Below are 26812 nucleotides of genomic sequence, written 5' to 3' on the forward strand. Positions count from 1 at the left end.
GGACAGTGAAACAGTGAAGCAAACAGACACTTACCCGCTCTTACCCACAGTTTCATCCAGCTTACATCCAATAAGGCAGAGGCCTAAACTCCTTTAGTGCTTGCTAGTGTGGTCACTATTCACCCCTTCCTGCTTTCTGTCACGTTAGGCTCTCATTCTCGCTTTCAACAATCTGTTTTCCTCCTTCTCTGCTCATTCTCTGACCTGTCTGTGTGGCTGAATGGTGACTAGTGCTGCCTGTCTGGCTCATTAGAAGAGCTCCAGCCAACTGTGCAAGAGAGGCTTTCTCTTTTCAGCCAGATCCTGAGGGGATGGCGGAAGTAGACAGGATGAGGAGAAGCAACAAAAAATCACTGGCGATAAACATATTACCAGCGGACATAGAACTCCCCTGGAACGTTCTTAACGCTCACACACCCTTACTCATACAATGGCACACCTGTCAGAGCATTTCCACTCAGTAAGCACAAGCAAAGCGCCCAGGCCCTCCCTCTGGTGCGCTCTCTACGTGGTGCTGCGTGTCTTCAAGAAGACTCTATTCAGTCGCCTTACGACCGTCAGATAATGGCGTAATTTCACCTCAATGTGCACACACATGCGTTCTTACTCGCCTCCGAGGCGCTCCTTCCTTTCTCGCACTCTCAAACAGACACTATGACTATTGTCCAAAATGCTGGTTTTATTGTGTGTGTGCAGTGTTTTCTTTGAGGCCAGGGTGGTCGCGCACACCCTCCAGGAGGTAGAGATGGACACGGCGAATGGGGCTTTGATGGACTTCTGAGTGCCGGCACAAAGCTCTCCATAGTCTTTATGTGTAAAGGGGCGAAGGGTGACCTGCACTAATCCTGCTGATCTACCCTTTCGGTGCTCTTCTTCTGGTGCTACAACATCATAATCACCGGCCTTTTTAAAGTGTATTTATGGAAATAGCTAAATAAATATGTGGCGCATTGGTTGGTTTTGATGTTATGTAGCCAAAAATGTTACAGTTCCTTTCAAGTTGTTCTTCTTTTTCATGTTGTAGGACTCATGAGTGTGTAAATCTTCTGTAATGCCACTCTTGTCTCTGTCTATGTTCTTTGTGCTCGGTCTGTCGTATGTTTGGGGCCCAGACAGACAGCAAGTCAGACACCTCCTGCTAGACCGGCCATGTGATGTGTATGTTTCAGGGCCGCCTGTCAGATAGGGAGATTTAATTAAAGTCTACTTTGTTCCATTATGCCATCTTTCCTTACAACACCACTCCTCTGAAATTAATTAGACCGGTGGTATTTGCTATCCTCAATGGCGGAATCACCTTCCTCTGAAAGGAGGCTTACATCTAAGACACTTTATTTTTACACACTTAAGGGTTTGTTGTTTTTTGTGGTCATTACCCTATTCAGTCTTGGCTTTCATGCAGCTGTGGCCTTGGCTAAAAAATAAAGGCCTTTGTACTTGCTTCATGAATACAAGCAATGGGTCCATGGCAGGTAGCCCTCATAGAAAGTTAATCTCCTGAAAGAGCCCCATACAAGTAGTTTTAATGTCTTCCTTTGGCCCACTGAGGACTGTCATCAATCGAGCACTTCGCTCCTTTGTGCCGGTGGTCCGGTTGCATGAATGGGAAGCACCAGACTGTGACAATGGCTGCCAAGAGCGGCAAAGTAATCACCTTCCAGGGAAAACATAAGTAATCACGTCTAAACTGTTTGAGCATCCATACAAACAGTATTCTGTGATCTGGGAATGTGAATGGGAGCTTTTCTAAAGTGCTAGTGCTTCTAGGGCTTCTGTTTGTTAATATGTGAGGACCAAGATCTTTCTGTCACCACTCGCTCTGCACTGGAGAAGAAAGTGGCCAGAAAGTGGCCATCACATTTAGTTTAGGATGGTAGTAAAAATGCAGGGTAAGACAGAGTGGTGAGTTTAAAAAAAGAACCAACAGTACATGCAACCAAAAATACTTTCAAATTAATTAAATGTAGTATCACACAAACTGAACTTAATCAGTTTTTATGATTACTCTCAATATATTCTTCTCTGTTCAATAATAAATAAATAAAGGCTTCTGCAGGAGCTGTGTTCCTATCTCAATTTAAAGTTCCTATCTGACTGTAAATTTGAAAAAGTTCTATTTCCTTAGTGAAATTACCATCATTATCAAACAGAGAGGATTCTGAGTTGAGATGTTTCTGTAATCCAGCCTGATCACCAGAGCCGCTAGGTGGCCTCTTCTAGTATAATGCAGTGTAACACGCAGTCATCAATTATTATTCACAATGTGGATTCTTACACAACCCTACAATGTGTAATAAAATTCTCTTTGCATTATTCAGTAAATAAATCTCTCTGAGAATAGCAAAGAGAGGGATTTAGAGGAAATGAGAAATGAGATTTAAATTTATTTCATTACCATATTATGACTATATCATTTAATTTCACAATTTGGAATTATGAAAAGGTCAATAGTAACTCGGAGACATGGAAAGATGGTAATACCAATGATCCATGCTCGAGGATGGAAATAAAAGTTGATATATATGAGAATTGCGTAAATAAGAAGGAGCAGGCTATGATGATGGCATGATAGACCATCTAAAGTACAAAAATGTCAGTTGTAATTTCGCTTATAATACACTAGATGGTACTAAACACCAACCGCATATTGATATGAGTTTGCTATCAGTAGTATTAGTCGTCTTGATCTCAATGAAACCATTGCCAGAGTAGGCCTACCTCTGGCATCGGAAAAGCACTAATAATAAGTTAGCTAAAAAAGAGGGAATGAATAAGTTGTGTGTATCAGTAGAGTACACTAAAATGCAAAACAATACTTACAATACTTCCCTTTAGAAGAATATGTAAAAACATATTATCAATCTATCTGTGTGTGAGATTTGCAATCTGTTCGATCAAGTGTGACATAACATTGGCTCAACCAACTGTGTGAGTTTGAATGAACAATGAAAGATGAAAGTTTGATACATTATCACTAAAAAAAGTCATTATTTTTACACAACTAGAATGTTTTACAAATGTAGTAGGCCTATTCATCCATCTAGTATGGACTAAATCTATAATGTCTAGAATGTCTAGAATGTCTAGTACGCACTCCAAACACGCTATTCCTTTTAGGACCCTGAAAGTAAAAAAAAAAAAAAAAAAGGGTCATGACCCACAAGTTAAGAAGTATGCATACTAAATTCTCTAGTATGCACTAGTACATACGTTTTCCTGTAAGTATATTAAAACACATGTCAGGTTGATAGTAGTACATGCTTCACAATATGTACTAATATAGGCTATATATACAGTGGGTACGGAAAGTATTCAGACCCCCTTAAATTTTTCACTCTTTGTTATATTGCAGCCATTTGCTAAAATCATTTAAGTTAATTTTTTTTCCTCATTAATGTACACACAGCGTCTGAATACTTAGGACCATGTGATATTTCAGTTTTTCTTTTTTAATAAATCTGCAAAAATGTCAACAATTCTGTGTTTTTCTGTCAATATGGGGTGCTGTGTGTACATTAATGAGGAAAAAAATTGAACTTAAATGATTTTAGCAAATGGCTGCAATATAACAAAGAGTGAAAAATTTAAGGGGGTCTGAATACTTTCCGTACCCACTGTATATATATTTTAGGGCTGTCAAAAATTTTTCGAATTTCGAATGTTGAATTACTGAAATAAATGAACTTTTCCACGACATTCTAATTTATTGAGATGCACCTGTTCATACATGCATGATTCTGTTTTGTTTTTAATTGTTTAAGCAACTTTAATTATATAAAACATTATTTTAAACAGTATGCACTTTTTTCAAAGATAGTACTGTTATTTTATTATGCTTTGAAGAAATGTGCATAATATTTTGTTCGATGCGCCCTTTTGTGGCCTCAGGAGAGAAGCCAAAAGCTTTTTTCCCCTAACTGAAATTATGCCTTTTTAAAATTTGAATATAATTCGAATATTGATAATATTTAAGTACAATTTTCTCATTTTGTCTCTCATAGTTGAGGTATACCTATGATGAAAATTACAGGCCTCTCTCATCTTTTTAAGTGGGAGAACTTGCACAATTGGTGGCTGACTAAATACTTTTTTGCCCCACTATATATATATATATATACTTATATATATATATATATATATATATACTTATATAAATAATTCATGTCCTTGTTACATTTAATGTTTACACAGTGCAAATAGCTATAGATTCTATTTACACCTAGCAGGATTTTCTGCTATTTATACTACTTATTGCAGATAGTGGCAATTATCTGCACCTCAGTATTGTCGTACATTATAAAACAGTATGCAATAATAACAATAACAACGACGTGATATCTGATTTGAAAAAGTAAAAAAAAAAGTTCGGCAAAATGCGATTCGAACCCTGGTGGATCGTGTCAAAATCGACTTCAACACGTACTGCACCATCAATGCTACTGGAGCTGTTAATAGATGATAGTCTTTTGTAATGCTTTGTAATCACACGTTGGTGGGCAGAGTTTGTGTAAAAAGCCTCTGCCAACAAGGCGGGCTATTTGCACTTGTAAATAGACACTCCATTTTTTATTTGTGAACTGATGTTCAGCTGTTATAGTCAACTTATTTTCGGGTCATCGTCATAAAAGCCCTGTAAAGTTTGTCACAGGCACAAAGATACATCTTTCATTTCATCAAGCTGAATACTCACTAAAAACTGACACAGTCATCACGTTTTCAAGTCATTTCATGTTTCATTTTGATGTGACACAAAGCAGTGATATCTAAGCAGGAGAGTTGTATACTTACTTAATTAGTCAATAACGCCATCATTTTCTTCATTCAGGCCAAGAGCTTGCACGAAAACAAGAGGCGGGATTTATCACACAAACCAATCACATCAGATCATGACCGATCATATCCAATTATAGCGCGACGGAGGCATTGCCTCCTCTCACGTGACTTTCCCCATTCATCTCAATGAGCCTCCAGAAAAGTCACAGCACGCTTTAGGGTCTCTGTAGAAAGTGGAAATACCCCTTATATATATATATATATATATATATATATATATATATATATATATATATATATGGTTAACAGGCACGTGCACACACAGACATCAAAGGGGGCTTGAGCATCTGCCCTTTTTCTTCCTCAAGAGAAAGTGCCCTTTTTTCTGGGGATTATTATTATTTATTTTATTTATTTTTTATAAATGAATATAGCCTATGTATATATGTGCGCGTGTGTGTGTGTTTCTGTTTGCGCACAGCTTTCCCTGTCAAGCAAATAAAAAATCAAAATATAAGATCGAGTCGGAAAATGTCGAGACTGTCGAGTTACGATGCCTCTCTCCCCTCCGCATCTCCGCACAGACGCGCATCACAGCAGTGTAGCCATATAGTCTATGAGTGTAGCACACATTGATCGACACATCACAGTCACAGACAGGCAAAGAGCCGCAGAAGTGAAGCCCTCCCTCCCTTTCCAGTTGTGTTTGTCTTGCTGTGGAGGTGAGTGGTGATGAACAAAGACTAAGCTACCTGTGCCTCGAATTTACAGCTAATTATCCAAAAGACAAAAGGCAAATATAGTTAATTTGTCTTGCTAACATCCATGACTCAGCTACCATGTTAGTTAGCTAAAGTTTAGCGAAGGCAATAGGAAGTCTAGTAGGTTAGACCAGTGCGTGTTCTTTCACTACATGATTCAGTTTATTAAAATGCATTTAGAACGATCACAAAATTCAAGATATGGGGGCAGAAATGTATATATTTATATCATTTTATATAGTTAATCAGTATCACACGAAGACTTTATACAGCATTTCAATAAACAAGAATTTAGTACACTTACGTTAGACACAATTGACTGTTTTTGCTCTACTTCACCAACAAATATAATTCCAATTTGCATCTCTGAGCAACATGACAATGAGCACGTTTACATGCACACCAGTAAGCTGATAACTCACAAATATCAGCTTATTAAAATAACATTGTGACTGAACCACTTCTACTTCTGCTGTACGAGATGAGAACACATTTTTATCATTTTCTGAGTCATGAAAAGGTCTGCTTTTGCAATATATTCCCTTCTTTCTTTAATGCAAGACGTTTGCTCGGTCTAGATGCGCTTAAATCTGCACTAACAATGCGTTCCTGTCACGTTTCACACATGCGCGCTTCAATAAGCCGACAGAAAGCGGGTTATTGCATTTACATGCCGTGCGAAATCAGAGTAAGAGGCAAAAAACTACCTGTTGCAACCGGTTTATGCTTATACTGTTTATGACCTTACTCCGATAAAAGAAAACAGGTTACCACATTTCCATGACCAAGTGCGTTTTCGGCTTTTTAAGCATAATCGGCTTAAGAACGTGCATGTAAAAGCCCTCAGTGTTTCATTCCTGAATGAATCAATCGTTTAATGATTCGGTTCAATCGCAATGGCTCACTTATTAACAGTGACTTGCTGCCACCTACTGGCAGTTTTAATTTCACATTTAAAATATATTTTCATAAAAAAAAATCAAATATCAGTATTCAACATTTTATGTTTAAAATATCAAAACAGTATTAATGCATTTGTAACTGCTTATAATATTAATTGACTGATTCAAGTTAAGAATTTGACTGAAAAGATGATGCACACTTTTAGAAAAAAAATGGCTTTATAAAGGTAAAAATGCCCATAAAAGGTAAAAATCATAAACTGTATAAAAACATGGAAGTAGTGTCCTTGACGTCACCCGTAGGTTTCCGAAGAGCGTTTTTGAAGCCTAAAGTAGGCGGAGCCGGCTGTCGCCATCTTGGCAGCGCATCACCGCGCGTCACTCCCGGATAAGCAAAAATGGGCAAAAAGGCGGGAGCTAGTTGCTGAAATCACACCCACCTAGCTCGACGGTGGTTACAGCAGCGGCAATCCACCTGTCACTCAAGTGGCCACGCCCTTAATTATGCAGAACTTTAAGACTTAATATAATTTAAACTGATGAGTTATAAAAAAATTCACCCCCCTCACAGTTGTCATGAAGGGCAAAATTAGCTATATAGACCAAAAGCACTTTTTGTACCAGGCTGTAAACATTTTTTTTTCTGCTGTAAATTTGGGCATTTTAACATGGGGAGTCTATGGGACTAGTCTCAGCATCAGACGTCACGCCCACAGACCGTTGGCTAAACGTCTGATGCATACGGCACACAAAAGTGGAAACACTTCAGGAGTTTCGAAGTCGTCGTCGAATTGGTTGAATTATACAGGATTTCCGGTGGACGCGCGTGTCACGTTCTTTAACGTTCCGCCTGGAAACAAAGATGCCGTGACGCCAAACCTCCTCACGAAAGAAGAAAGTCGTCGTGTTTACAACTGTGATGACGAGCGCTTATCAGGATCAACTAAACGCTGGATTTTCAAAAGTATGTGAAATATTTAAAGTTCGCGACATAGAATCTTTAAAATACGTCTGAGAGTTTTACACACCGGTCTGTTATTGTGGCGACATTTCCACGCCCGAAACGTGATGCTGAACGAAACGAACTGTGATTGGTTGATTGACATGTTGGTCAAACAGCCTCATGGCCTGGGCCTTGGCCAATGAAAGCTGCCATGAATTCCAGACCTTGAGCCGTCAGTCTGAAGGTCTGGCTACGCGAGACTACTATGGGACCGACTCCCTTTTGGAGCCAGCCTCTAGCGGCCAGTCGATGAATTGCAGTTTTAGTCACTTCCGTGTTGGTTTCACGAGAGGGAGCGGGAGGTTGCCGCTTGGTAAAAATCCATTTAAACTTATTGGAAAATATTAATTTCTATCACTGCTGTGAACTGATCACCACAAAAAATATGCACAATATCAAAAACTTTAGGAGTCAGCTTTCCACGGTAGTCCTTATCAAACTTATCCTTAGATATCAGCACAATAACACACTCGGCAAAAAGTTGTCTAGTTATCGTTATCGATAAAATCCCAGAAAATATTGATATGTTTTTTTTCAATATCGCACACCCCTAATATATAACGTTTTGTTTAGGAAAAAATTTTAATAAATATGAGAGGTGCCCTTTTTTCCACTTGAGCCCCTGCCCCTCAAAATGTCTGTGCACGTCCCTGATGGTTCAAATGATCCAGTGTGCACTGTGTAGTGTGCTTATTTGTTTCTATTTATTTATTTTTGCCTTCAACCACACTCGTTGATGGTACACCTACCCACTGGATGTGATCAGCACGATTACTTATTGCGGAAGGTCTGTGTTTAAGTGCACTGGAGAGCACTGGAGAGCACCAACAGCGTTACAGTGCTAATGAGCAGAACGGTGTGATGCTGATGATATGTAACCGCTGCGCCCACTGCTGTATGTGCGCCACCGCATGTTCACAAGCAGGTTACAGAAACCCACGGCGGTTTATTGAATCAAGATCTGCTCTGACAGCACCAACGAGCGCTTGATTGATGCTTCTCCATCTCTGAATGAAGTCCTGCTCACACAGAGCCGAGCAGAGGCGACTGCCATTGATGACACTGAGGAGACTAAAATGGGAGAACATCACTGGAGCCCTGCTGTCAGTGAAGAGAGAGACATAAAGGCGACTGACCACCGACAGCCACTCGAAAAGAGCCGAGCGGATGCTTCGTTGTCAATGATCGTCACACGGTAAATGTCTTCCATTCATTGGTAATATTTGCATGAGATTCGCGCCGTAGAGGAACCAGCGCCACTATTAGCGCGCGGTTAACAATGGAATGATGACAGCGGTGATTTCCAGCTGTTTCTCATTGTTCGCATAAAAGGTAGATGCATATCATTTTGGCCCGTGCTTACCAACACAAGACCAGGTAAGATACGAAGCTTATAGACCATGAAAATAGATTAATCTGTTGTCTCTGTATACAGATTCACTGTTTCTCTTAAATATTTATTATGCACTGCTTACGTATAAATATGCATACTGATTTGTTCATACATGCAGTAAATACTATAGGCTACTATGTAGTATGCACTGTTATGTAGCAGGCACTAGAACCTTTGTGTACAGGTATAGCCTATAGAAAATGCATGTATAGTATACATTGTAGCCCAATGTTCATTATAGAATAGGCTGTGCGATATTGAAGAAAAATACGATATGCGATCATTCATTAAATAATGCGATATTCGATATGCGATACGATAATGCTTAAAGTGCCACATGCTCAGATGAAACAGTTTTACTCAGCTGTTGCTGAGTCAGTTCTGTGAACTTCTATAACTATCTTGTGTCCTATATATAGGCCTATATATATATATATATTTATGGTTATTTGTATGTATGTACCAAGAGTTCCTGTAACACCACAACAAATGCCTTGTGTTTGCGCACACTTAAGGGGTGAATAAAGCTCATCCTGATTTTGATTCTAACTAGAAAGCACCCCTACAACAACTTCTGAAAGTGAACGGTATGTGTTTTACTCGAGCATTACATAAAAATGTCATTTTAACATTAGTTTAGGAACTGAATAATAAAAAGGAGAAAAAAACACTGCATAGTATTTACTCTTTGAATTCAATATGCACTGATTCTTATTTAGCTACAAAAGTTATTTAGGTAAGAGCATTGATTGATTTTCTCTTTGTCTTTTGTTCATGGCCCCAAATATTGCAAGCTGTAGCGATATGCATATTGCGATATGTACATTTGCGATATTTTGATATATTGCACAGCCGTATTATAGAATGTACTTTAAATTACAATATGTATAAAAGTATATGTACAGTACAAATTAGAAGTTTGGCATTGAGTACTGCAAATATTGTTGGCTGTTGTTTTATAAAGTTGTGTAATAGTATTAGGGATGCAACAATATTAAAATTCTAGTCGATGCAATGTCAATATTTGTTATTGTTTTTAGTATTAATATCTGAAGTTATGGCTGGTAACTGCTAAATATTATTTATATGTGTGTGTGTGTAATTATTATTCATTTATTTAATATGTAATATTAGTCATATTAAAATTACTACTTTTAATTATTATCACTAATAATTAAAATAAATTTTAATGCTTACTAAAGATTTACTAAAGTTTGTAAGAATTCATTTTCAGTAAGTGTAGATAAAGATGATCTAAATGGAAATGAGCTAGCACAATTAATGATCAATTATCAGTATTTGCAGATATATAATGCATCCCTAAAAAGCCTCTGCTAATGACTAAAAATAAATATGTAAATTGTATGTGTAGGTTGGACACAATAGTTCTTTCAGATGTCTGTTTCACTGTGACTCAAGTATCATTACAGAACATTCATTTAAGAGGGATCAGGATGTGTTGAACATTTCTTCTTGTGTTACGTCCTCTTTCAAGGTGTGGAGAGGTGTGAAGTCGTCAGACCTTCAGGCTGGTGTTGGTGAAATCCGAAAGGCTTCTAATGTGTTATCTCCCATCTTGTCTCTGTCACCATGCCCACCTTTCCACCTCTGGGCAGTAACTCCAGCACAGTGCCCTGGGACCCCGGCGCACCTTCTCTGGTGAACAGCACGGTGAAGATGGTGCTTATATCAGCGATCGTGTGCACGTCACTGTTTGGAAACGTTGTGGTGCTGCTGGTATTCCAGCGCAAGCCGCAGCTTCTCCATGTTGCCAACCGTTTCGTGCTTAACCTGCTTCTGGCCGACCTACTGCAGACGGTGCTAGTCATGCCCTTCGCCATCGCCGCAACTGTGCCTGAGGTCTGGCCGCTGGACGCCAGGCTGTGCCAGGCTCTTGTGGTGCTCATGCACCTGTTTGCATTCGCTGGCGTCAACACCATCATCGTGGTGTCCGTGGATCGCTACTTGGCCATTATCCACCCGCTGTCCTACCCCACACGAATGACACCTCACCTGGGTACCAACCTGATCGCTCTCACATGGCTTCTTAGTGTGCTTCAGAGCACCCCGCCGCTTTATGGATGGGGAACCATCGAATTCGACCGGCGCCACAACGCTTGCACTGTTGTGTGGTCCTCAAGCTACTCGTATTCAGCCCTGGTGTCCGCACTTTCGTTCTGGCTGCCTGTGGTGATCATGCTTTGCTGTTATTGGATGGTGTTCAGGGCAGCGAGGCGGCAAAACGCTCTCGTTCACCCCATCCAATCAAACCCCCCTCCAGATTCTCAAGCATCCTGTTCCAGCCCCCAAAGGCATCCGCAGCCGGAAGGCCCGTTTTCAGCCACTTATCCCATCAGGACCCGCCATAGACGCTTCCACTATCACTGTAAGGCTGCGCGGGTGGTGTTCGTCATCATGGCGTCCTACGTGCTCAGCATGGGCCCGTACAGTGTCCTGAGCACGATATCCATTAACTCAAGTGCAGCAGTGCCGCCCTGGTTGGCCTCGATGGCGCTCATTCTCTTCTTCCTGCAGTGCTGCTTACACCCCTACATCTACGGCTACATGCACCGCAGTGTACGCAAGGAGTTCCTGGCGCTGCTCTGCGGACCGCTGTGCGGGCAAGGCCGGATCAGTCGGGGCTCCGCGGTGGACAGCTGCTTCACGGTGACGGATGGACGCCTGGCACACACCCACCTCTCAAGCCAGGCTGCCCGTGTGTGTCCTCTCCGAACCTGGGAGGAAGGCACCACGTCTTCTTCCCCTACAGAGAGGAGGTCCAAAGACAGCCGTAAGGAAACCACCTCCATCAGTCTGAGCTCAGAGAAGGAGCTCACTGTACACAGCCACACCAACAATCAACCTGAGGAAACACCTACAAGCAAATTCTGAACATTTTTCTGTCAGTGTTGGGGTATGTACATCTCTTTTGGTTTCCATTTAGGGCACAGTTTGGTATTTTAGAATCTAATACTGTGCCTTTAAACACAAGCTCACTGAATATACTGTAACCACACACTCAGACTAAAAGGTGCACTGGGTCACTAGAGTGGCACCCTTTCTAAATGGTACTAATATGTATTATTTAGGTACTAATATCACTGTGGGTGATAATATGAATCATTAGGAGTTTTAAAAATGTACCTTCTTAAAATGTACCGCCCCAGTGACAGTGCATACGTGTTCATAGCTATGCTATGGACCTACTTTATGGTTAATATTTACAAAAATAACATTGACGACAACAGAAAAGCCTTGCAAACATAGTTTCTTGGCAGGATGATAGACTGTTTAAATTATCTTTTAGTCAAGAGTTTCATTCATTCATTTTAAACATGTTCAACATGTTTTAAAGAAATTTTACTTGTATTCAGCAAGGATGCATTCAGTTGCATTAAAGGCATTAAACTGCATTGAAATCATGATGTTCACAAAAATATTAAGCAGCATGACTGTTTTCAGCACTGATAATAAGAAGTGTTTCCTGAGCACCAAATCAGCATATAAGAATGATTTCTGAAGGATTCATGTGACACACGTGACTTCTAAAAATTCAGCTTTACCATCACAGAAATAAATAGCGTTTTAAAATATATAAAAATAGAAAAAGTATTTAAATAGTAATATTCCACAAAATTACTGTTACTGAATTGTTGATCAAATAAATGGAGCTAGGGAGAGCATAAGATACTGAAAAAAACATTAAAAAAAAATCTTACCAACCTTAAACCTTTGAATTGTAGTGTTTGTTTACTCTGTGTATGGGAAAGTGGTTGAAAATCTATCATCAGTTATAGTACATGATTATTTAAACAAGACTGGAAACAAGGTCTGAATAATCATTTAATACACAAGGCTTGACATCTAATACCTTATTATGAGTGGTTTAAAATATAAAATATTGGAGACATGGTATAAAGTGCTCCATCAAATACAGAATATTGTTTTTTTTTTAGTGTTTTAATATAGTACTTAAAATATTAGGGAGTAAAATGTTGGAAAAATATTTTTTGAGACAGCATATATTAGTGTACAACCAAATGAATGTTCTTTGTATACATCCATGTCAAATGTATTGCTACTTTGCAATTTAAAGACAAAGTATTCTTATGTTGTTTTGAAATGAATTTAGAATATATGTGGAGAGATTTCTGTCTATTTTTCTAAGCATACATATCAACTTTGTTATACGACTGAATCATTGTCACTGGAGTCAAAGTTCTCTTTTAAAGAAACACTGTAAATATAAGAGTAATTACAAGCAAAAGGAAGCTAACAAATTTGAAGAAACCGTTCTATGTATTTATTGTTCATGCACCAGTAATACTTAAGCGATTAATCACAACAGCATTAGGGTATGGGTCACTGTATTTCTGTTTGTATTTAAAAGATGTACGATGTGGAGGGGTTTCAGTATTTTGAAGAGGGTGAGTCACATGAAAACTGTCAAGATCATGTCTATTTATCTTTCACCCCAAAATGAGAGCGAAAGAAAATTAAGCCTACTTTTCAGACCATTTTTGCATTGTTCCCACCCATCAAACCTTTTCTCGTACCTTTACTGTAAAAAAAAAAAAAAGGTAAATCTTAATTCAATTTCATTCAAAGTATGTATATATCATGGTAGTATTTGTTGAATTGCCTTATTTATTTGTGAAATGTGACCTGGACATGCTTTCGTGAGATTCACCCAAGAACAGCTAATGAGCTCAGGATCTCAGGTTATATATGATGTACCTCTTGACCAGTGTGGAGAGTCAGCTCTCTTTGAGAGTGCCTCCCTAGATAAATTGTACATGATCTCTGTGTTGTGCAATATGTTCAAACCCCTGACACTGCCAAATGTATAATTTAACCACTGACATGATGTGAGATTACATAAGCTGGCCTCAAAACAGCTCAAGCAATTTAATATGTTATCAAGTTCAACCACTACATCAAGCCAGGAATGTTAACTGCTCTTGAGCACTTAGCTTGACCCTGTAGAAAATGGGACTGCTAGTGCTTCATTATTAGTTTCTGGCTGGGGTGTTTAGAAGTCAGCTGAATCAATCAGGAGTCAAACCTGCAATTTCCTCTGCTACAGCAAGTATTATTTTGAAACCAGTGAGTGCAGCAATACAGATCACTGATATTATCTACTGCATGTCAGTTTCCAGTAATGTCTGCAGCACTTATAAAACTATAGACAGTCACTTTCAACAACAAAAAACAAACAAACAGCCGAGTCAGCTAAAACATGCCATCATCACTCCAACTGTAACAACTGACTGTTTTATATATATATATAAAAAAGTTAGAATTAGACATTTTTGTAATCATGTACTTTGTGATTTTGTTTTTCATTATAACATGGTGAAGAATGTTTATGTACACCTCACAAGACTTGAAGCTCAGTACATTCTGTGAGTTTTCAAATTAAAATTGAATTGAAAAATGATGTGCAAGCATGTCGTTTTCTTAACGTATTGACATTTAAATAATTTACAAAGTACAAAATCACTAAATATCTCCCATTATTTAGATATTATTACTATTATAAAAATGTGCTTCTTAACCATTCAGTTTCCTTCCCTCCATAAAAAACAATTTGTCAGCAAGATAAAACTATAAAAACACATGGAACAAAATAGTTTTATGCTACTAAAAATTAAGTAAAAATTATTACTGATATTCACCAACAGGTGACAATATAGAGGTTACTGTGGTGTGGTTTTACATGACTTAAGGAGCGGTAACATTAGCTAAATTATGGGTGAAATTTCATGGGCAAAATGGTCAATTGTATATTGTCAATAGCACGAATCATAAAGCACAGCACGCAGAAGTCAATTTAAAACAAAGCAGCTTTCTGTTGGTCAACGAGACAAATCCATGAAAAACATGAACCTGTAGCGATTGCGTTAACTCCTATCGAAATGAGCAGATTTAGCTTGCAAAAAAAATTGCTGAACAACAAGGTGTGAAGTCAGTTAAATTTCACATGGCAAAAAAAATGTATAAAAGCACCACTTACACAGAAGTAATTTTCAAACCAAGTAATTTTCTGTTATCAACATGTTGAAATTCCCGTGACCAACTTGAACATGAACAAAATCCGTGGGGGAAACTTTTTGCCCTCAAGTGAAACTCCGTCACGTGGATTAAAATGACTGTATTTTGCTGCGAAATTTCACTAAGTAACGGTAAATGTTACATTAGCTAAACTTATTAGGCAAAAATTTCACCAACAAAGAGCGTTCATTATGCAGCAAAGCATGAAGCACCTCTCACTCAGAGGTCACTTCCAAACTAAGCAGCTGTATATTGATCAATGTGACCAAATTGTGAGCTCAAAATGAACAAACTTGAATGCAGTGAGAAACTGAAAACTTGAATGCATTGCGTCGCTCACGCAAAATTCCAGATTGCGTGGATTTTTATTAAGATGACTGCTTTTAGCTCACAGCATTTCACCGTACAAAAGAAAATGTGACCGCACCCGAAATTGTGTCCCATCTGATCTTTCAAAACAAATTCTGTACCAAAAAATCATGGACAGAAATAATTGTATTAAATATTCAAATTATGTCTTTACAGATGATGAAGTAAAACAGAAAATATAAAACATACATTTGGATCAATATAAAAGCATAAGAAGACCATTTTCTACATAAGAAATGGGTGTGGTAGGTTTAGCTGGAATGAAGTTACAGGTAGTGTGAGACAAGTAAAGCACTGAAAAATGGTCTTCTGTGGAGTTCACAAGCACACCTGTTGCAAGTCAGTGAATTACAGTTGAGCCAAACACACCAGCCGTTCTTTTAACCTTCATTTAAATGTCTATTCAGACTTCCACATGAAAGCTGATCTGTAAAATGATGTCGTGTTCTCCAAATGTCCTTCCCTTAGTCCACCTTCAGCACACTGTAGATTTTATTTACAAACAAGAAGCAAGCGAAGAAGCCTATAGTACCTGGATGGAAGGAGAAATGTGAGAATTAACTCAAGAAATAAAAATAAAGAGCACAGGCCAACAAAATGAACATTTTAGCAAATGTACGTCACAAAATGTGCCAGACTAACTGACAGGGTTTCTATTAAAACCACATTTAGAGTCATTTGGGTGGCATTGTATAAGATAACCGTCTATTAATAGTACCGTTCCAATGCAGCAAATTATCTGACAGAGCCAAACTAAGCTGAGTGTAATGAAGTACAGGATTAAATCTAATCATCGCTGGGGCGGCAGTGACAGCCAATCAACAATAGGTCTGATTGAAATCTTTAGTTCTGAATCTATATACACACGATTCTCAGTCCTCCCCCTCACCTTCCACACACGCTCTCGCTGTATCTTCACTTGGCTCTCAGGATCTAAAACGTCATGCTAGTTTTGGCTAAAACGAGCCATTTCTGGGAACCATTATTTTAAGATTTGGGACTAAGAGCGTAATGGTGATCCAGTAAGCCTCGTTTCAGTCGTGCCTTACATTTTCACCCCTCAAGTGTGCATGGAAGTTGCCATAACAGCCGCAGCCAGGGATCCTACAGCATCTAGTAGAATCCATGGCAACAAATAGATTGTGGCTAATAACCACTCAGAAAACCGATGGCAGCGGTTTCCCATCATTCAAAGCAAAGCCGTGAGAACTGCGGCGATTGCACTGGTAATCTGGAGGGTTTTTGTAAAGGTTCTACATAAAATGTCAAAGTACTGTCGCCAAGGAGCTTGGGCATGCTGCAAAACTAAAAAAGACATTTACATGCCATTTATAGAGAAACAAGTAAGCATGTGTAGATGCTATCAACCAACAGCTGTTTACGGCTGGCAGACAGCTGGCCATCTCTCGCCACCTCCGCCTCAGCATATCAATGAGGGGAAGCAACAGAGATTTGATTAAGGCCGGAGAGAGCGCCGATGTCTTTCAACAACAACAATAAAAGATGAGGAATATTTATAGGTGTCCCAATTACCCACAGCCTAAACACAGCATGACCCATTGGGCAGGAACAAACCGACTAGAACTGGTCACCTGCCAAAGGAAAGGACTAGAAGGGAGACATACTGCAGCATCAAATCCACCGACATTATGAGGAACTGAACATTTGATATTGTAGGTGAAGTAAAACAAGGCAAACATTTGCACTAACCACAGAAAGCATTGACTTTCAGGAACAGGATACAAACCCTGTAGCTTTTAAATGGTACTTTACCAGGGGCGGTTGCACCAGCTGTGCAGAAATTACAACTTAGCCATTACTAAATATGTACATTTTTTAGTTTACTCGCCAGACTGATATACCATTTTTATATATATATATATATATATATATATATATATAAATTTTATGTTTGTAAAATGGCACAGCTTTTTAAATATCTGAAAGTACACTCTTAACATCAGTCAGTCAAGCATTATAATATGATAATCAAGCATTATTTAATGATAGAACTTTAGTTAGTTAATTAGACTTAAAACTTGGTAACCATCTATGAATGCATATTTGTCATTTTAACTGAACTTAGGAATGGTGGTGGTACTTAAGATATTGTCTGTCAATCAGCGTTTCTGTAAAAAAAAGGGAGGGGGGGGAACTAACAATAATACTGATAAGATAATAATAATAATAATATGAATTCTACTACTAATAACAATATAAAACGCACTAAGGACTAACGAGCTGCTGGGTTCATCAGTATTAATCACGTTGTCTGCATTCACTCAAATTGATTTGCTGAAATCAAAACAGGGACGATAATAGGTGAGCACCAGCCAATGAGATTGCCGTTTGCGCAATAGTTCCCACCACTACTCCTAAATATAATGTAGAAATTTTAAATTTCATTGAAACTGCTTTGCAACAATTTCTATTGTGAAAAGTACTATACAAATAAACGTGAACTGTATCTTATGGTTATTCTTAAAAGCTTAAGAATTCCAAATAAACTTTTTTGACAGGAAAATACAACAAAGAAAGAATATCGTTTACATGTAGCGTGTCAATTCTGCATGGTAGGCTATGTAAGACTCTCTCTGTCTCTCTCTCTCTCTTTCTTTGCATGTGTGTGAGAAACCGTAGTGTCAGCAAAGCAACGACGAGTCGTGCACCTTCACACTAGAGTTTACGAGAGTAATGTACGCTGAACATCCATAAAGCCGCCCTTTCCACTGTCTCCGACATTTGGAAACGATTGTCGCATTTCTCCCCCTAGCCAGAGTTGCACAGAACTTTCATACTGGTTGTGAAGCAACCGTTACCTTTGGCTTATTCACCATGGTAAAATGAATGATTTTACTGAATATACTGAATGTCTGAATATATCCACACTAATTAAAAATGACCCCTAAAATAAAAACATAGTAGGTTTTATGGGGCTAATCAACGTACATAATGACTTAATAATTAGAAAAGAATTACTTCTGCCATAATTAGCCTATTCTAAAGTGCCATTTTACAGAAATAGTGTTTACAGAATAATGTTATGATCGGAACTCCACGCAGCTCCTGCACTACTCTCCAATGGAAATGAATGACTTCTGTTCTATCGGTTGTCGTTTGTCGGAGATAGTGGAAAGGCGGCTTAAGAGATGAATTCAAAAATAGCACAGATTGCTTGACAGAGAGTGAAAATATATCTGTGCTAAACTTATACTTAGCCTCTAACTCACACACTGGCAAGTAAAATCTAAGAATTTATTACCCAATGACTCATGTTAGACATCATTTAGTTGCCCAGAGTGAAGATTTAGTCACATATGCAAGTGATTTACTTGCATTGTAGAGGATTGTTAATTCTTTGCATAAACTAAATATTAACAGAAGCCTCCGACCAGGAGTAACAGTTGGAAAAAAATTGCAGATTGACTGAATTGCATCCATAAGATTTTGTTTTACCTGACAGACTTAAATTCTTTAGAAATATGTGATGTTGACATTTACGCTCATTTACCTTTTATGAAAGAGAAAACATTATGTGTGCATAGTGTGCAGGTCAAATAAAATCAATCATAATAAATGAAATAAACTTTTAATGATTTTTAATTTCTTCTTGTTCTGGTTAAGGGTTAAACCGGTCATTTGAATGAGGAGGAGTATTCAGTGAAAGGTCATTCAGTGTAGGATTCGGACACTGATTAAGTTTGAGTCATTAGCTTGTGGAACAGACTTTGTGCTTGCTGTATGCTTGTTTTTGATTACAGCCAGTGAAGACAACACAACAGAAAGACTGTAACTGAATAGAAAGACTGAATTCAAATTCAGACTGTAAGCTAAAACTAAAAGTATTATTTATTTTGCTGTAGAGTCACTCTGTCATTGAAAAACAGTGCAGGAAACACTGTATTGCTCTATTCATCTGTGATAAAAGAATAAAATGCAACTTCAACCTAATTTTCTCAAGTAGGTCTTGACACAAATCTATTCTCTAATTTGGGGTTTCACAAACTGGGGGCTGCAAATGATATATATATATATATATATATATACAAATTTAAAATAAATATATATTAATAATAATAAATAAATGTAAAAATAAAAAAAAACAACATCTAAATGATACTATAATATTTATTTCAATTATACTACCAAATTATAATTATACTAACTTGCTAAAAAAAGATTAAATATTTTATTTCTTTACTTGCATGTCATGTGACCATTAACCAATTTCAGAGAGCCGCAAACATACAAATGTTACACAAATGTTAAATTATTGAAATGTTAAAATTAAAATCTCGGGGTAATTCAAGTAAATGTTTTCATCAAAGTGTATAAACGTGAAAATATTTTATAAAGCTAAAGCGAATCAGACCATCATCACATACCTGTAAAAATGAAGAAAATGAGCACCATGATCAAGGTGTAGCCAAGGTAGAGGATGGTGCTTGCAGCCCCTATGATTTGTAGTTTTGAGAAGAAGTAATGCACTGCGTAGACAAACAGATAGACTGCTGTGAAACCGCTGGTCAGGAATGATCGCCACCACCAGTGATAATCCTGTCAAATACAAATAAGAAGGCTTTAAATAAAAGTTTAAAACACCTGCAATTATTAAAATAAATAATAATAGCACTTTTGATAAATGTTTAAAATGCTATGTGACTGGTATTAAATAAAGACTCATTCAAATCAGTGGCCTAGAAAAAAACTCCACAAGACCACACCACTAGATGTCAGTATACAGTCTATGACTTAGTTGTTTCTGGAGACGAATAAGAAACAGCAAACACACACACAAAGTAAAATGTAGAATTTAAATACGTTTAAAAGATGTCGAATCTCACCTCCGCACATAAATGGAAGTAGCAGAGCAGAACAGTTGCCTCAGAGCAAGTAATGACCAGGATGATGAAGACCAGGAAAAGGAAGCCAAACATGTAATACATCTGATGAGACCTGCAGAGAAACATTTGAATGCACCATTAGGAACAAAACATCAGTCCTCACATCAACTCATTTCAGCATGATATGATTTCAAACCATACCAAATGCTGTTGAGGATAAAGAAGAGCTGGATGAAGATGCAGCCAAAGGGCAGGATGCCGCCCATGATGATACCCGGCACAGGTTTGGTGAAGAAGGTCTGCGGAGGAATTTGGCGTGGGATCTGGTTTGTTCGCACTGGTGGCTCGATGCCCTGTTAAAACAGGAAAATAAAAACACCCACATTCAAAATATTGTGCATGACATGGTGCCAAAAGAAAAGCTCACACAGATGGGAAACACAATATCAGCTGATTCAAAGAGATATTCTAAAATACTGAGAAATACACAAATAGGAAGGCATAAGAATTCTGGAGTATCAACTAAAGAACAACTGGCCTGTTCAAGAAGACATACTCACTGGTTTTTTGAAGCCGACGTATGCACCCACAAAAGTAAGAGGAACAGAGATGCCGAACCACAGTGCCAGGATGGCCACCAGTGTGCCAAAGGGAACAGCAGCGGAGGATCCCTCTACCCACAGGATCAGATTCATCAGGAAGAAATCCACAAACACAATCCTGCAAAAACACAGCATACTGAAACTGCATCCTGGCATACATCATTTTATTCCTGTTATCAGGAAATGTATTATTGTTCACAATGAAGACTTACCCAGGACACAAAAAGGCTGTGAGAAGAACATTGGTTTTCCAGTTTTCACCACCAAAAGCTGAGGATACAGAGGAAATTGAGGATGCAATTCATATTAAAACTGCCAAAAGGGTCTCTCAAAACTGTAAATAACATAGCTGTACATTCACAATTTCTATTTTTATATTTCTGTATTGATTTGTATCATGATTACATGTTAATTTCCTATTTTTTATTGTTGTGTTATTTATGTCTGTACTTTTTCTGCACTGGAATCTCCTCTCAGCAAGACAGATTCCTCGTTTGTGTAAGCTTACTTGGAAATAAAGCTCATTCTGATTAATATTTAACATATTTAAGATGGACTTAGTATTCTTCCCTCATTAAAATGCAGGAAATTAATAGAACACAAATAAAATAAATAGCACTTTTGAAAAAAAATAAAAAAAACCTCATGATGATTTCATAATGATTCCAGAAGAAAATAAGGTTAAATATGTGTTCCATTGCAATATTTGCTTACTCTTATAGAGTCTGGCAGACACATATCCAGCAGGTGTGCCAAGCAGAACCCACAACACCACTGCACAGGTCATGAGAGCCCCTCTGTTGGCTGGAGACAGGAAGCCCAGACAGGCCAAGACTAAAGGGAAAAGCAGGATTGTCACTTTTGTTCATTTAATGCTACTATAACGGTAATATGAAATAAACTACCAAAATGTGTACAACCATATTTAATTGATAATCTCTATTATGCATAAATTAACTAATTAAAAATAATGGATTAGTGGAGAAAAGTTCACATTTCTGGCATTTAGCTACATGATCCACTCAAATATTCAATTGTTCTCAAAGTTCTAGAGAAGTAATCATTTACGTTTAGTTTGTACAATACAAAATCTGTAGTATATCTGCAGTATATTTAATAAATTTCTGTTCCAGATGCACTTACAAAGGGTGATGAAGATCATGATGAAGACCTGAGTGCCCTGTCCGAGGAAGACGGACAGAAGCATGCCCATCCTGGGTGGCCTAAACACGTCACCATGAACCTGCTTCCAGCCAGACTCCTCCTGGGCTTCCTCCTGCAGGAGATATAACAATAAATCTAAATGACCTTACACGGCCAACATCCGATGAATCATTATGGCCAGTCGCCAAACACAATCAGGAACAGCAGATGGTATGTGCCACATATGCATTATCAGTGACATTATCTATTCATTGCAAAACCTTCAATTTTATACCTTGATTGGTGAGCATAATGTATATTTACACTTGTTTTACCAAGTTCCCGAAGCCAAACAATCAATAAAACATAATCACCAGTGATGACATAAGCTAATAAGCTTACATAGGTAATGTTTGCAGTTGGAGGGATCTTAACCCAGTCTGCCTGTGAATGTCACAACAGAGGATTCAGTGACTGGAGGTTTTCTTATGGTTATTAATAAAAGAAAAATAAGACCACACTGAAACCAAGAGAAAACTTGTCGGTCTGCCTGTGCTTGTGGATTAGGATCTACATTAACGCCATGAAGCAAACATAATATAGTAACTGGAAGTTTGTTCTAACAGTTTATGCCTATGTGGGAGTGTCAGCTCTGTTGACACAAGGGACTTTGGTGACGTTACAGAGTAATTCATTTATTCTGTTATCTAGTTAAAAGTCAGAATGAGAACAAAGTAAATTCAACGTACCTGGTCCATCTGGTTGTACCGGGCAATATCCTTGTGCAGTGTTCGAAGCATGATCATGGCCACCATGCCAGACAGGAAGAGCACAATGACCAAAGAGTTCATGATGCTGAAAAAAATAAAATTAAGTTGGGCCATTAATAAGTATGGAGATATGGAAGGAAGAGCCTTCTTAGATATTTTCAACCAGATTGTGCTCACCTGAACCACTGGATGTTAGTGTGAGGCATGGAAACTAAAATATAATCCCATCGAGAAGCCCACCTAATATCATCATTTTGCTAAAAAAGGAGAGAAAAAATATATTACACACAGTTCTTTCCAACCATTTCATTGTACGGACTCTATAAACAAACTTACCTGAAATGTAACTGAATAAGAGTAGGTGACTTTGAGATTACTTTTGAATTCTGCTGGTATGTCCATGGGAGTGCCTTCACATGATGGACTGTCTTCATCACTATGCTTGACACTGTCCAACAGACAACATATGTATTATTCTTATCCAACAAACTAGTTAAATCTGAAACTGATCATATCGGCCCACAGAATGTGGAGCAAGAGATAAAATTAGGTCTTAAAGGGTTAGTTCACCCAAAAATGAAAATTCCGTCATTAATTACTCATCCTCGTGTTGTTCCAAACCCGTAAGACCTTCGTTCATCTTCGGAACACAATTTAAGATATTTTTGATTTGATTTTTGTCATTACGCCGGATCTGGGTCAGCAACGCCACATGCTCGCATCATGATACTGTCGTGAACGCGCGTCCACAAGTGACACAGTAGAGATGAAAATGTGGAATAAAGTCGTTATTTTTGTTTTCTTTGGGCAAAAAAGTATTCTTGTAGCTTCGTAGCTTTACAGTTGAACCACTGATGTCACACTGACTACTTTGTCGATCATCTTGGTACTTTTCTGGACCTTGGTAGTTACCTTGCTGTCTATGGGAGGGTCAGAGAGCCCTCAGATTTCATCAAAAATATCTTAAATTGTGTTCCGAAGATTAACGAAGGTCTTACGGGTTTGGAACAACGCAAGGGTGAGTAATTAATGACAGAATTTTCATTTTTGGGTGAACTAACCCTTTAAGGTCACCATTTCAAGTCAAGTAAGTTACAGACACTTGCAAAATCAGACCTCCTAGGTTCCAGTGTTGCCGCCACAAGTCGAGGACTCATCCCATTCATTTCATCTCCACTGTGATAAACTATGGTGATGTCCACATGGTTGAAAATATAATAAGTGTTCTTCTTGTTGAAATCAGCCTAAAAGTGTGGATAAAAAGAATGTCAGAAGCTTCTTTTACTTCATTTTTGGTGACTATTTACTATTATTTTGGGGGGGGAAAAAACGCTGAAATGATATTAATCAGCAAAATATTGTGTCACTGTTCTGTTGTTGGTAATGCATTTTATATTATTATGTTATGCTGTAAAGATTTAACCAATAATGTTTTTTAACATAAAAATAAACCGTTTTATTTAATAAACCCTTTTCACAGACTGTGATGACATGTTTCCACAGCTAATAACATTGCAAATATAGCAAAATTCATTAGCAAAGTGCTTCTAATACAACAGCTGATGGATTGATTGAACAATCAATCTCTCTATAATTTTTCCTCTTTTGTTATTATTTGTAGTGGAGCAAACGGGAACAAAAAAATTATATCTGTTGTAGTTTAAGTTCAAAGAAGTTTTGCCCACTATTATGACTTTCTCTTATGAAGAAATATGTGAAATATGAAGGTCCATTATATTTGAACAACTCGTCAGTAATAAACCAATATAGGATTCAAGAACCAAAACAGTTGTTCATTTTGTGTCCACTACAAATACAAAATACCGTAAATCTCATGACTTTTGATGTATTAGATGTTTAAGAAACTATTACCTAACATGAACTTAACTGTGCTTGAAAAGTAGGTATTTTAAACACAGCAAATGTTTGTATCACAACATCACATTACAGCCTGTCTATTTCCAACAATTAAATTAAATCGACAATGCCATGATCTTGACATAATTTACCGAACTGATATTCAATTCATTGCCGTAATAAAAATGATTTATCCCAACTTTTTATTCTATCACATGTATCCCATCACAGACTGCCAGCTCACAACTCAAGTGGGGAAAAACAGCCTCTCTCACATTTATCACACAGGCATCCTTTGGCTTTCCTTCTTGGTTCACTAGACATCCAATGGGAAATCCTGGGTTGCAGACTTTCTGATTGCCTTCCACGATATAACACCACGTCACTGGCATGTTGTCAACAATCCTGCAAAACAAGTTTAGGAATAAACTAAATCCACCTTTCCATCTTTTAGAGAACCCACTAGAGATTGCATAAAGAATTGTATGCCAAACCCTGACAACAAATTGGTATTGTGTCTTTCCAACTCTTAAAGCAAGATGACAACTTTTTATTTTGTTACTACTACCACACCTACCATAGGCATTGCATCTAGACTTACCAGTGGTGCTGGTAATTCAGCTCCATTCCTTTCTTTAGAAAGTCCAATTTTAACTTGTCTTCTCTTGAACCTGCATCATACGATTTGGTGCAGACCTTCACACAAGCCTTGTCAGCCTTAAATGAAAACTATGGAGAATTTCAAAAATCAGTATATGAAGGATCCATTATATGAGAAGAACTGGAGTTAATTATTATAACACATTAATTCAGAATAGTAACAACTAGGAATGCACTGCCTAAATACCATCAACATTATCATACGATAACATATGATTATATATATATATGACAATATAGAAAATAAATCACATGGACAACAAAAATAAGTGTCTGTCAGTTGCAGCTACTAGTAAAACTTGACAAGCAACATGCCAGCTCTCAATGAACAATGTGAAAAAATCTTATAAATGTCACTGCCACAATAATATTAAATTACAATTAGATTGATAAAAATGAAGAAAAAGTCAAATAAAAACATTAATCCTTACCTTGTAAGGTGACGTCTCTATTCTTTCTCCAAATAACACCTGCCCAAGGTTCTCTGAGGGCCTTCTTTCATCCGTATCTTTGCAAAAATCAAACCTAAAGCAAAAAGTATTCCCTCACAGGTCGGTCCTTGCATAGAAATGCATGCAGATATAATAAAGCTTATATTGTAAAGAACAAGAATACTCACGCATCATATTCATAAGGCAGGACTGATTCCACTGAGTCCAGTCTATTCACAAACAGCTGTATGTCTTTCTGTGGGAATGAAAGCAGGGGAGTCGGGTCAAGGGGACAGCTGACTGTTTTTGTCTGTTTTCATTTTTTGAACATGAATTTGCAATGTAGAGAATCCAGAATTTGCTTTTGAACTCAATGTCGAAACATTTATTTTATTTGTTATGCCTCAGCTGTTTGTACACGCAAGTAAAATAATACGTACAGGACATCAAAAGCTCACCTGACATTCCTTCGCATCTTCTTGTTCGCAAAAACTGACTGGTGCTAAGCCCGGAAGGTAGAATCCAAAGCTTGAGCCGACTACTGTTAAACTCAGCAAAAATATAAAACGCGGCTTTAAAGACTTCATTTTTCAAAGCAGCGTCCTGCGAAAATTCCGGTTTACTCTGCTGGAGCAAACCATAAAACTAACCGGCGACAATTCACAGAGAAAATCGCCAAAACAACGAGCTCGCAGCTGCTACTGACTCAAGAGAGATTTGCATCGGAGTCACTTCCTTACTGCGCGCATAACCCCGCCCACCGGTGACCCCTCCCCCAATTCATCTACATCGTTGAAACCGTGCACTGTAAAAAAAAAAAATCTGACATTCCTGAATTTACTGTGTAACGTGGAATGTGACGGAATGAACGGCGCAGACACGCGTTTCGTTTGCTATTTAAGCACGCGCAACGCTCGCTGTTGTCGTCTGTAGTAGCTAAATAGTATTTTTTGTATTAATAGTACATACACTAGTCCATATCGCTGTTTGATTGAAGTGTAGCTACTGCATTGGATTTGATTTACTCATTCAATATTTGACGAATTCCGTGACATTGCTCGTTACACACACTGTAAAAAAAAAATTTAAATTTACGGTAAAAAACCGGCAGCTGTGGTTGCCGGAATTTTACCATAAGAAATACGGTAGCAACATTTTAGGTTTTACGGTTCTAACTTAAATTTACAGTTAAATACCATAAGTTCATTAACTGATATAATGTTAATATACCAACCTATTGAAGTACTAAA

General features: G+C 37.9%; 2 protein-coding genes across 3 annotated transcripts; one reads left to right on the top strand and one right to left on the bottom strand.

Annotated features, from left to right (window-relative positions):
• Positions 1-8382: 8382 nt before the first annotated feature.
• On the top strand, positions 8383-11724 carry LOC107561273 (probable G-protein coupled receptor 101). Its single transcript, XM_016245686.1, has 2 exons — positions 8383-8634; positions 10328-11724. Exon 2 carries the CDS (start codon positions 10423-10425, stop codon positions 11722-11724), a length of 1302 nt encoding a protein of 433 aa, XP_016101172.1. The 5' UTR covers positions 8383-8634; positions 10328-10422.
• A 3508-nt stretch (positions 11725-15232) lies between these two features.
• On the bottom strand, positions 15233-26292 carry LOC107560610 (transmembrane 9 superfamily member 2-like). Of its 2 annotated transcripts, XM_016244842.1 has the most exons (18): positions 26021-26292; positions 25751-25818; positions 25563-25656; positions 25073-25200; positions 24747-24876; positions 23731-23858; positions 22951-23062; positions 22792-22871; positions 22594-22699; positions 22247-22288; positions 21845-21977; positions 21416-21535; positions 20914-20971; positions 20660-20819; positions 20301-20452; positions 20100-20211; positions 19641-19812; positions 15233-15787 (listed from the first exon to the last, which is right to left on the bottom strand). In XM_016244842.1, exons 1-18 carry the CDS (start codon positions 26147-26149, stop codon positions 15720-15722), a joined length of 1992 nt encoding a protein of 663 aa, XP_016100328.1. In that variant the 5' UTR covers positions 26150-26292; the 3' UTR covers positions 15233-15719. The 2 variants fall into 2 exon arrangements, with proteins under 2 accessions (XP_016100328.1, XP_016100335.1); XM_016244849.1 differs by lacking the exon at positions 22247-22288.
• Positions 26293-26812: the final 520 nt, after the last annotated feature.

This window comes from Sinocyclocheilus grahami, unplaced genomic scaffold (assembly GCF_001515645.1).
Source record: "Sinocyclocheilus grahami isolate Dianchi unplaced genomic scaffold, SAMN03320097.WGS_v1.1 scaffold23.1, whole genome shotgun sequence".
NCBI classification, from domain to species: Eukaryota; Metazoa; Chordata; class Actinopteri; order Cypriniformes; family Cyprinidae; genus Sinocyclocheilus; species Sinocyclocheilus grahami.

Excerpts from the sequence above, each read along its gene's own strand:
- LOC107561273 (XM_016245686.1), top strand. The coding sequence starts at position 10,423 with ATGCCCACCTTTCCACCTCTGGGCAGTAACTCCAGCACAGTGCCCTGG.
- LOC107560610 (XM_016244842.1), bottom strand. The coding sequence starts at position 26,149 with ATGAAGTCTTTAAAGCCGCGTTTTATATTTTTGCTGAGTTTAACAGTA. Across the intron at positions 24,877-25,072 it reads CTGAATTACCAGCACCACTG|GATTGTTGACAACATGCCAG; the intron begins GTAAGTCTAGAT and ends CTTGTTTTGCAG. Across the intron at positions 19,813-20,099 it reads ACTTCCATTTATGTGCGGAG|GATTATCACTGGTGGTGGCG; the intron begins GTGAGATTCGAC and ends TGTATTTGACAG.